The sequence below is a fragment of the Rhipicephalus microplus genome, chromosome 5 (assembly GCF_043290135.1).
Source record: "Rhipicephalus microplus isolate Deutch F79 chromosome 5, USDA_Rmic, whole genome shotgun sequence".
In the NCBI taxonomy this organism is placed as follows: domain Eukaryota; kingdom Metazoa; phylum Arthropoda; class Arachnida; order Ixodida; family Ixodidae; genus Rhipicephalus; species Rhipicephalus microplus.
Window position 1 is genome coordinate 78273945 of NC_134704.1, and position 12568 is coordinate 78286512.

General features: G+C 45.8%; 1 protein-coding gene across 2 annotated transcripts in view; it reads left to right on the plus strand.

Annotated features, from left to right (window-relative positions):
* Nucleotides 1–12568, plus strand: part of qin (tudor domain-containing protein qin) — a 134682-nt gene that overhangs the window by 37597 nt on the left and 84517 nt on the right. For both annotated transcript variants that reach the window (XM_075895705.1, XM_037425258.2), the window contains exons 8-9: nt 4723–4803; nt 6246–6346. In XM_075895705.1, the coding sequence (XP_075751820.1) occupies nt 4723–4803; nt 6246–6346 (182 nt within the window). The remainder of the gene's footprint in view (nt 1–4722; nt 4804–6245; nt 6347–12568) is intronic.

The window sequence follows — 12568 nt, forward strand, 5'->3', positions numbered from 1 at the left end:
TGTGAAGTTCATTTGACACTGGTTCTTGAAGTGAATATGGAAGACGGCGCAGCTTCGAAGATACCGGCTGCACGCCTTGCCGAATCTTGACACGATGCGTGAACCGCTTAGCAAGACCCAACTCGGGACTGAAAAGTGAACCGAAGTCGTGTTCCAAGGCTGGCGGAAGGTTTGCTTGCCTGGGTTGCTCTATTGACTGCATCGGAATGTGACAAGGTGTCGGGTCATTAACACGCGGCGGCGGGGCAACGGACGTGTGCAGGCACTCAAGAGTGGAGCCCTGTATTCGAAGATTTAGGGCCTTAATGCCGTCAAGGCCTATCAGACAAGTTCCTTGGCGAACGATGTAGAAAAGAAGTGGTGCAGAGCGCCCTTTAAACTGAACGTCTGCCTGGAAACAGCCTAGCACGGAAATTGGCCGCTTCGAATAGTCAAACAAAGTGACATGCGAGGCTGGGAGGAGCAAACTGCTTTGAAAATGTTGGTGAAATTCTTGCTCTGATAGAATTGAAACAGACGACCCTGAGTCAACAAGGAATGACAACTTGACATCCGCTACGCGTACTTGTATGTAAATTGCACTGCGAGCGGGATGCTGCACAGTCAAAACTTGCTCAGAACTTCCCCCTGACAAAGCATCGTCATCGATGCCAACTTCACGAATCCTGCCTTGCATTTGACGCTTGCGGTTGCATACTTTCTGAAAGTGGCCCTTGATACCGCAAAACAAACACCTTTTCCTGCGCAGGGCACTGTGACGCTGATGCGCAGTGATTTCGCGAGCCGCATCGGAAACAGTGTGGTGAAACGGACCGGCTATCTCTGTCTTGCCGAGGGGGGCGGGGCCCCTGCGGCGCACGCGAACCGCTAGCGCTTGGAGAGTTTTGCTGAAAATGCGCTTTTGGCTGGAAATTGAATTTTCGCGAAGAATGCGAATTCTGGGAACGACGCCGTACAGAAACAGGCTCGACCGAAGCAGAAAATTTCTTCAGCTCTTCAGCTGCTTGCTCAAACTGAAGAGCGATCCGCACTGCGCTCTCGAGCGAAAGGGAGGAACCCTCGAGCAGCAATCGTTCACGTACGCGGTTGGAAACAACGCCGGCAACAAATCGGTCCCGCAGAGCATCATCTTGTGAAACGAACGATCAATGCGAAACGAGCTCTCGTAAAGCCGCAACAAAGTCATGAACGGACTCGCCTGCGTTTTGGCTGCGGCGGTGGAAACGATGACGCTCGACGACGACGTTACCCGACGCGGAAAACTGCTGCCGTAAGGTGCTGAGTGCAGCCTCGTACTCGTCGGTAGCGGCCGCGGGAGGCTTCTCTCTTACTTACAGTGCTGCGGCGCTTGCTGGTGCTGCGGCATTTGACCTTGCAGGTAAAGTCCGGTAAACACGCTGCCCTTCCGCCCCCAAACAATGCAGAAGAATGGCCTTGCGTCGCGCTGGTGGGAACTCAGCTGCTCCGGACGCTAGAAGGTAGACTGTTAAGGTCTGCTCCCAGTCCTCCCATGGAAGTGACGGCCGGCCGGGCGTCGGGAGGAACGGCGGCGGTGGAGCAAGGCCGGAGAAACTCATGGCGGGGCTGACCCGGACGACACTCGATGCTGAAGGTAGCTTGACGTGTTTATCCCATCTTCGTCGCCAATGTGGTGTTTGCGAAAGACGTAAGAAGCACCGGCAGCACCACCGTACATAAAGACGTTTATTGTACGCAACACATCGAATATATACATAAAAGACAGACGCGACCCCTGGGGGTGAAAGAACACAAAGTAAAAATCGAAACTGAATATAACACCATTCTCGTCGCCGACTTCGCGCTGGCGATGCTAGAGTGGCAGCTTGTAACACATACATACTGTTTTTGTACCGCGGTTACATTGTGTTACTTCATCAGGAGCAGTTTGTCGCGGTGTCCCCGGCTTTGGTGGTGCTATTGTCCAAACTTATTTCTTGCTTTAACCAGAATTTGAGGTTGACATACAAATTTCTTTATTTGGGTACAAAGAATTGAAAAGTACCATCGAATTATTGCAAGTAAACGATGTACTTGTTTTATTCACGAAAATAAGCCAGTATAAATCTTAAAAAATGGCAGCCGTTCTACACGCAACCCCCCCGAAAAAAATTCCTGGGTACGGCCCTGGGAAGCCACGTGTACGCAAGGTATTACCCTTGTGCGATTCCCTTGCTCAATTGTTCTTGCAACAGGAAGGGCTTCATTTTTGCAGTCCTTCAAGATACATTCAGCTACGGAAACTAGCAAAAAGCTGAGGAAACCGTGTATCCAGCAGCCTCCCTCGTTGCTGGCAAAAATTGAATTGTACCATATGGTGGCACGACTTCTTCAAGGCACTCTTAGAGCAAAGCTTGGCAATCCCTGTGTTCACTAGTTTTGAATGCGCTGAGTGGTCGGGGAGTAGAGGTTTACTTGCATGTCTAAATTTCTTCGCTGTTCCCGGCTGTGGCACTTCAATGACCACAACACAAGCTTTTTACATTTATTTTTATAGAGCCCTATTGGTTTAGTATGAAAATAACTTTTATTATATTAGTTCATCTCTAGCCTTCAGTTGCTGTTCATCTTAGATGCGGTGTTCGACTCGAATCACATTTTGAGCATTGCAACATTTTAACATAAATTCTTTTATTCCTCTGAGTAGCTGTCCAGAGTGCTGCTTATGTTATTTTTTTTCTAGTTCCTATGCTTTTAGCTTTAATGTTGTAAGGTTTAAAATATATATCAATTTGGGGTAAATCTGGTCACTTGATCAGCATTAAATGCTTGTTAGTAAAAACTACAAATTTTTTCTTTTTTGATGAGAAAGCAAGGAAAAAATGAAAATTCTAATTAACAGTGGTGTGTGACCCAAGAAATCTGCTCCAAAACTCAATTTTGATGCTCCAAAACATGCCTTTTGGTGCTCAAGAGCTGCTCTGAAACACCCCTTTTACTGCTCCAAAGTTGCTCCAAAACCATGTTATTCCTGCTGTCAAAGCTGCTCCATCACCGATACAGCATCGTCCAGAAAGTGGGACTCCGCTCTCCGGAGTCCAGACATAACATCGCAACTTTGGGCTGTCCAGAGGGCCCACGATGCGGCGCTAGGGCTCGGCCTTACTGTCCCATCGTGGGAGCGGCCCGCCGTGTGCTAGGGCGCACGCCTTCGGACTTGTCAATAAAGTTTTTCCAAACCAAACCAAAGCTGCTCCATAAGGCTGAAGGCCGCTTTCACCCCTGTGTGATGCTTTGTGGGCGGGTCCGACCAATGGCCCCTTCTCTTTATTGACAAGAGCGCCAAACCGCGATGCTTCAAGGGCACGAAAAACCTGCCAGTGAAGTACGTTGCCAACGGCCGTTCATGGATGACGAGGGCCATTTTCACTGACTGGGTCGTTGCGTTCGACAATGACATGAAAAAGCAAGACTGCAGTGTTTGCTTGCTGCTGGATAATTGCTCAGCACATTGCCTGGACAGCAATGACGAACGTTGCGGCAAAGTTTCTTCTGCCAAACTGCACGTTGTTGATTCAGCCTTTAGATCAAGGCATCATCAACAGCTTAAAGCACCCATACTGATCGAGGCTATTTCGATGAAATCTGTTGAACACGGAGTATGGCCGCAACATGAAAATCTACTTGTTGGTGGCTGTGCAAAAGTTGGCCACCGCATGGATATTGGCACAGTGTGATGTTAAGAACTGTTTTCCGCAGCATGGGCAGCTCTCGACGATGCCAGCATTGTCAAGAGTGTTGCCCTGAGCGATTATGTTAATGCCAACGCCGATGTGATTGTGCGAGGAGCTGAGTGATGCCAAGATCCTCGGGAGGAATCACACGTCTACCGCCACCGCCACTTCATTCGACGACGACGAAGCTGCGCATGGTGTTTCTGCGGCGCCGACACCAGTGACCGCGTCGCAGGTCATGAACTCCTTGGACATCCTGCGTCATTTCCTTGGTGCCCATGACGATGATGTCGCCATGAAGCTCCTCACAGAATGGGAGCAGCGCATTCTGCCGCTGCTCGTGTGAAAGCACAAGCAGTCAAAAATAAGTGATTTTTTTTTTTGTTTTGAAAGTAAACTGCTTCCTGAGTGTTGTGCATATCTCTTTCCCTTTATTTACTACTTTTTCCACGATAAAGAAATTTCTGCTACAATGGAATTTTTCGCAATCCCTGTGAATTGGCTGTAGCGAAGTTTGACTGTAGATCATTTTAAGGTAGTGCACAAAACGCGAACACTCAAGATTATTTCAGAGCTTGCGCGACCACAAGTGATAAGGCTGGAAAGTTCGACATATGACGTGTAAAGGACGGTGTGTTCCAACGAGGATAATTTATCGGCGACAGATTCACTCTGCGCAGATATCAGTGTGCAGTGTGCATTGGTAGCTGTAACTTGACTTTCTGTTACATGGCCCCTAGTTCGGTCAAATAAAGTTTCACCTTGAAGGTCTGCTGCTGCATTCCTCTATGTCACGACGGTGTGACAATATTCAGGTTTATGTCGCAACAATGTCTTGCATTGCCTTTTTTGAAAATGTTGTTTAAAAATAGCTGTAAATGTTTCTAGTTGCTGCCAACAATACCTTCATAGAATTAAACAGTGGCCGTTTCGATTGGGGTACAACAAAAGCAGCTTTCTTACGATTATTCAAGTTTGCTTGTATATTGATAATTTATTGAGAGTTGTAATGTGCCGTTTGTTTTTCCAGAACAAGACATCCATCTTGCAGCTGCAACCAGCCCTGGACAAAGCTATGAGACCTTACAATGGCATCAGAAGAACTGTCAAGGTATGCAAGGTCGTTTCACTTATTGAGTTTCGTTGTAGTTTTTCAAGCAGTACTTACAGTACTACAAGCAGTATTTACAGTAGCATAGATTAAAGGGACTCTCTACAGTCCTTCATTGCTCTCCTGTTTTGTGTCGCAATAAAAAGCGTATCATGTCAAGTGTCTAGCCTTGCCCACAACATTAGTTGGTGCCGGTGAAAGTCGAAAAATGAAACTGCGTGCGGTTTTCGCAGGCTTCATAAAGTTCTGTTTACTAATAACACAAATATCTTCGTGGTTGTTTTAGGCATGCACACACTTTTTGTTGTTCTCGTGAGCGGCAGTGGATGCCGTGCTCGTGTTTTTCCGCCATTTAGAGGCCGGCATGGAGGCAAGCGAAACACACTGCCGGCAGCGCCGATGGGTGCCTATTTGAAGGCGTGAGGAAAAAAAAAAAAAGCAAGAAGTACCATTCAGCATGCCGAATTTTGGTCGCGATTCAACAAAGTTCCTGTGCAATGCTTATAATTGAGTTGGTGAATTTCCTAGATGGCGCTTTCTTTTGTCAGTTTTTTAAATTTTTATGTGTGTGCATGTGTTTTCTTCTTTTATTTTGTTGGCTACGTAGGTCTTCGGATCCTAATTTTTGGACATTCAAATAATGGCACTTTCTTTTGTCAGTTTTTTTAATTTTTATGTGTGTGCATGTGTTTTCTTCTTTTATTTTGTTGGCTACGTAGGTCTTCGGATCCTAATTTTTGGACATTCAAATACTGAAATTGTAGTAAGCAGCCCGTGTTGCATGCCTCGATTCTTGAACAAGCGCGGCTGCTGGTGCAACATGTTTTGTAGCCTTTCAAAAAGGTTCTTTGGTTATAGTGCAGATATTCGCAACTCCAGCCATATTTGTTATAAGTGGTCTATACCGTATTACATGTTGTGCCAGGCTAGCCATAGGTGCTCTGAGGCGGTGTGCCGCTGTGTCTCTTGCATGTGGTGCACATTTTTATCTTAATGGTGTAGTTGTACTCATGCTTTTTTGTTGTTTTTACAGTTGCATGAAATTGCTCGGGTATTGCATGCAGAATAAATGAAAATGTTTAGCAGTGTGCCTTGTTCAACAAAACTTCTTGTAACTTGGCTTTTTGATGGTCACCTTTCACAGACTTTGTAGAGGTTTTGCTGTTCAAGAATTTTGTGCAGAGCCTTTTGAGTCAAAATTGCATACTGGCTCTTTGTTTTTGCAGCCTTACTTTTTTTTGGTAGGGTGAGCATATAGTAAGGCTGTGGCATGCTTTAAATTTAGCTGCGTGCTTAAAAATCGCAGGCAGTCAGAATTAATCTTGAGATTGTCGTCATGATGTCCTTGATAATCGTAATTGCTTTAGACATGCAAGACCCCTGTGGAGTTTGTTGCAATATGCTTTTGCCAATCTTAAATGTCTGTGTTTATTTATTTGCAGAAACTTGAGGCCATCTGCAGGAGCTCTGACAACCACTACAACCAATTGGCGGAGAACATTCAGTCTGAATTTCAGCATTTGCACTCCCTCCTGCAGCTTCGGTACGCTGAGCTGTCTCATTCGATAACCAAACCTGCAATGCATTTGTGAATTCCTGCTGTGAAAATGTCTGTTATGTAATTATTCAAGTGGATGTCTGTCATGTTTTCCTGTCCTTTCACAACGTCCTGGAGACTCCAGACTTTTTTCAACCACTCCCCTAGATTGTGCAAACAAATGTAACCAGCGCTTAGTGAAGAGCAGTCTTAACTTTAATCCATAGTAATACGTCATCATTTAAATTCAACGCGACAAGCTTTAGTAGTAGGCGCTCGTGAGGAACTTTGTCAAATGCCTTTGCGAAATCGATGAAGATGGCGTGAGTCTGAAGGTTAGAGTCGAGGTTAACATGCAAGTCGTGAACAAACATAGCTAGCTGCGTTTCACACGAATACCCTTTCCTAAAGCCATGCTGCGCAGGATGAAAAAAATTATTGGAATCAAGGAAGTCCATGATATGTGTGTAGATGATATGCTCGAGGAGTTTGCAGGGTACGCTGGTTAATGAAATGGGAAGATAATTTAATGGTGATTGTTTGTTACCTGATTTGTGGACTGGAACGACCTTTCCGTGCTTCCAATCTGGAGGCAGCATTCCTGTTGAAACTGATTGTGAAAATAGTAGACACAGATACGCTGCACAGATATGTTTAGTATTTTTCAGGAGTTTGGAAGTAATGTTGTCTACACCAGCTGAAGAGGAAAGTTTGATTTTGTCTATTAGTGATGAAATACCGCTGGAAAAAAACGTAATTGGTGGCATGGTACATTCAAAGTTCGCATGAGGGATGGCAAATGACAACTCAGTTTCTTGGGTGAAAACGGATGCGAAGGCGGCGTTAAACACGCGTGCACATTCCGTGTCACTTAGGGCATCCCCTAACTCATTACATAGTGTAATATTGCACGTGTCCTGTGGGTTTATGACTTGCCAGAATTTTTGGGGGTTGTTCTTAAGCATGTTCGGTACGTCCGAATGGAAGAATGAGTGTTTGGCGTGACGTATGGCTTGCAGATAAGCAGATTCGGCGGCTTTGTACTTGTTCCATGCATCAGGGGTGTTACGGGACTTGGCTGCGCGGAAGGAGCATTTTTTCTTGTTTTCTAATCACTTCAGTGCTTTATTGAACCAGGGTTGGGCGGCATTAGGATTGATGTTAATTTGGGGAATGTATTTATCAACCATTTCGTTTAGCTTATCTCTGAAAATCAACCAGTTTTCGGTTACATTATGATGAGAAAAGGCAGTGTCAAAAGTGGAGTAAAAATTCGTTAGTTCAGAGTTAATTGCTTCGTAATTTCCTTTATCATACAAACGGATAGTTTTTTTTATGGTAGGGGCTAAAGCGGGCTTAATCACGAAGTCAGCATGAATGACTTTATGGTCACTGATTTCAGGCAGGTATGCAATGGAGGACACGCACTCGGGATGGCTGGTTAATATAAGATCCAGATTGTTTTGGCAGTTATCGGTAACGCGGGTTGGTTCTGTAAGAACTTGAGATATGTTAAAGTTAAGGCATACATCAAGGAAGTCGTTCGATTCCCTTGACGTAGCCGCTGGTGCAGGCTGGCTTGCCCAATCGATATTAGGAAAATTAAAATCGCCAAACAGAATTACATGCATGTTAGGGTGTTTGGTCGTTATTTCGCTTAGGATATTATTGAGCTTAGAAGAAAAATCGGGAGTACTGTGAGGGGGCCTATAGCAAACGCCTAGTAAAACTGAGTGCGGTGCGGCATGGCATTTAAGCCACAAGATTTCAAGGTCGGACACAATGTTTATAGACGAACAGGATATGTTGTGACTGACAGCGACGAGTACTCCTCCTCCTCTCATGCCGCTGCGATTGTTTCGAAACACTCTAAAATTGGGTAGGTCAGCGAATACCTCGCCGTCAGTCACGTCACTAGTAAGCCATGTTTCCGTTAGTATCAGAAGGTTGCTATCAGATGATAACACCAGATTAGAAATAATGTCACCTTTTGGAATAAAGCTGCGTATGTTAGTAAAGATAGCAGAGAGCAATAAGTTTGATCAAGGGGCGGATCAAGGGGCGGATCGAGGGCGGTGAGGCCTATTTTGATGATGGGGCAATTGCTACAACATTTCCTGAACAGAATTTGTGGAGTGGTCATACACGTAGCGTTTGGTATCAATGTGCAATGTTTTGAACCGCAACGAGTAGGAAGTAGATTTTGATTTAGCGAAGGCGATCAGTTTTTTACGAGCAACTCTGACGGGATGAGAGAAATCTTCACCAACACTGAAATTGCTTCCCTTAAATTTGGGGCCATTAGAAAGTAGAGATTCTTTAGTTTTGAATTGATTGAATTTTACAATGAGTGGCCGATTATGGCCTCCTGCATGCATCCTAGGCGATGTGCGCGTTCAATGTGATTAGGATTAAAGAATTCTTAACTAATCGTTCGCAATCAGTTTCCGTCAACAATCAAATGTCTAACACTACCCCGGTAACCTCAGGTGTCCCTCAAGGGTCTGTCCTAGGCCCGCTTCTGTTTTTGATTTACATTAATGACCTACCATTACATGTATCTTCTAACATACGCATGTTTGCAGATGACTGCATTATTTATCGTAAAATAAACAACATTTCGGATAACACGTCTCTTCAAACTGACTTACTAAGCTTACAGGAATGGTGTAACCTTTGGCTAATGGAACTCAACCCTAACAAATGTAAAACTGTTTACTTTCACCGCCGTCGAAATCCGATAGTATTCCCGTACCAAATTGCTGACACAAACCTTGAATTAGTTCCTTCCTATAAATATCTCGGAGTAACCCTTTGTAGCGATTTAACCTGGGCAACGCACATTACGAACATCATTGCATCTGCTAACAAAACACTCGGGTTCTTAAAACGCCATTTGCGTCACGCTCCTAATAATGTCAAATTACTAGCTTATCAATCTCTCGTAAGGACGAAGATAGAATACGCATCAGCCATTTGGAGCCCGCATCAAGCATATCTCATCAATCAACTCGAGTCACTTCAAAATCGAGCCACACGATTTATTCATTCTACGTACTCTTACGACGTCAGCATATCAGCACTGAAAACAGAATCTGGCCTATCATTGCTTGCATCTCGTCGCCGCATTTCTAGTCTTTCCCTTTTTCACAAATTTTTTTACAGCTCGCTCGGCAGGCCACCATACATTCTTCCTCCGGCACACATCTCCCATCGCACTGGTCACCCGCAACAAGTTGAGCGGCCGCGTACGCGCACCGTCACTTTTTCGTCCTCATTCTTTTTTCGTGCAGCTACGGACTAGAACGGCCTTTCTAACGAAATCACCGCCATAACCTGTCCTACCACCTTTTTGAACACCGTAACAAATTACCTTGCATTGTAAAAAAAAAAAATGGCTTTCATGTTTTCATATGTGTACCCACCCCTTATGTAATACCCCTTCAATGGGGTCTTTAAGCTAATAAAATGAAATGAAATGAAGTACTTTTAAGAAAATGAGCTTGCCGTATGCTCTTAGCTGGTAACTTGGCTCTACAGCTAAATTAGACACACATGACAGTGTTTCTGGCCATTTTGTATATAGTGGAACCCCGATCATAGGACCTTCAGGGCACCACATAAGACAATTATATAATCTAAGCATCGCGTAATCGAAAAACTAAGGAGGTCGTGTCATTCAGCCTTGCCCAATAGAACTGGTGCAGACCGCCTGAACAAGCCCACGTCACGACCTTGTGCTTCTGCTAAAAAGGTAGATTCAGTTATGCTTGCCAATGGCAGCATTACTTACTTTAAGCAGGTGCAGACGAATCTTTATTTTCAACTTTAAAAAATTGAATGCAACTCGCATCTTTCTCCCGAAGAACAGAGTTAAAAAATTGATTGCGCGTGAAACTGAAACTGAAACTGCGTTGCCAATAGCCTTCCATCAGAAAAGTCAGACGCAGTGTCATCGCTATCACAACTGAAACCGAAACTGCGTTGCCAATAGCGTCTCATAAGGAAAGTCAGACGTGGTGTCATTGCTATCACATAAGGACTGACCATGAGATTGCATAGAATGCCTTCGTGTGCGACTTCTGCTACTGCCGCAGCGCTTGGACCCCCCCCCCTCTGGAGCCAATTTTCTTCTCCTCACCCATACATAGACACCCGTTAGTATTTGCCCAGCCGTGAATATACTGCTTCCGACGCACCTAACAGCCGCTCTACCGCTCGTTCACCGTCACTGCAACGCCGCCGTTCTGTCGCCCCAACCCCGCCGATATTCATCGTCGACTAACTATGGATTCTCCCGGATAGAAAACTAGATCATGCAGCTCCTGGAGGTAGTGCTGCATCAAGTGCGACTGACCCAAATCCTCCGTTGACGCTCCCTACTAATAACTAGCTGGAAGTGCATGTTGTGGGAATCTAGGCTAGCCTGCCGCCTTTGCGTGGGCTTTGCCACCTCTTTTTTCGCTCTCGTGTCTTGACAAGACTCCCCTCTTTTGTGGTCTGTCGCCTTGGGAGAGCGAGGAGTGCCGTTTAACCCCTCTCCCTTGGTTGCGGATGTCGACTGTGGCGCTGTGCGCGAAGCCTCTCGGGACGTTTTGGATGCATGCGTCGGGAGTTAGAGAGAACCTCTTCGAGACGACATTTCTTTTATGTCCGTTGGCTCCCTTTGTTTGGGGCTCATTCGGACCTTTGCCCACAGAGACGTGCTTGCGGCACCCTGTGTAGTACTTGCCCGGGGCATGGATAAGCCCATTTGCTTTCCTGCTGCCCCTGTTGCGATGGGCTCTCTACTGCAGTTTGGTGTTGCTGCAGGGAATAAAGTGTTGCGACCTTGAGCAGTACCGTGTTCTCGCCACGTCGATGGTTAATGCGTTCCCTGCAGCTCGCTAGCACTGAACTCTTGCTAGTAGCCGTAATCCTTCGGGATACGCGTACACTACAATGTGGATGGTCTTTCTTTGACGTCTTTATTTGACACTGGAGCTCAGGTGTCTATAATGAGTGCTTGCGTCTGTCGCTGCCTCAAAAAAAGTACTCACGCCTGCCGCAACACAAGCCTTTCCTGTCGCCGATGGGGGAACTGTGGCCGTCATTAGAATATGTACCGCTTGTATTAGCCTTGCCGGCTGCCACGTTCCTGTTTTATTTACCGTGCTCGACAATTGCCCTCATGACCTCTTCTTCGGGAAGGACTTCTTATCAATGCATTCTGCCCTGATCAACTATTCCACCAGCACTCTCTGTTTAAAGCTGCTTCTTCCAGATTCTCGCCCAGATCTGCCGAAAAGCCTCTGTACCACAGACTTCAGTCGCATACCACCAAAAGCCCTCAAATTCATTGAATCGGATACAAGTTGCCCTGTTATTGACAGTGATTATGTCGGCACGCCTATTCCTGATGCTCTCCTGGCACGCATTATCACTGTACCACACTCCGTTGTAACCATGGCCTCTAACCGGACATGTCTCCCGATTGTCAGCTCCGCATTAATATAGCTGATTCTCCTCCCATTCATCCCCGACCATACCGGGTGTTTGCCACGGAGCGTAAGGTAATTCAAGAACAAGTCAAGAAGAAGCTAGCCAAACAATTATTGAACCCTTCTCGAGCCCTTGGGCATCTCTTGTTGTGCTCATTAAGAAAAAATTACACAAGGTGCTTCTGCGTTGATTACCGCCATCTTAGTCGAATCACGAGAAAGGATGTTTACGCTTTGCCTTGCATTGATGACACCCTCGATTGTCTTCACGGTGCGCGATACTTTTCTTCAATTGACTTACGTTCTGGCTATAGGAAGATTGCGGTGGACAAGGAAGACCAAGAAAAGGCTGCGTTTGTAACTCCAGCCGGCCTATACCAGTTCAAGGTGATGCCGTTTGAGCTATGCGACGCCCCAGTCACGTTCGAGCATATAATGGACTTGCTATTGCAAGGGTTCAAGTGGTCAACATGTCTGCTACCTGGATAACGCCCTTGTATATTCGCCTATGTTTGAGACACACCTTCAGCATTTGTCAGTGGTTCTCGAGATCTTCCGCACTGCTGGCATTCAACTAAACTCGTCGCAATGTCACTTCGGCCGCCAGCAGATTACGATGTTGGGCCACCTTGTCGACGCATCAGGTGTGCAGCCTGACCAGGAGAAAATTCTCGCCATCACGAGCTTTCCTGTACCCCATTCTGTCAAGGACGTCGGGAGTTTTGTGGGACTTCGTTTCTATTTTAGA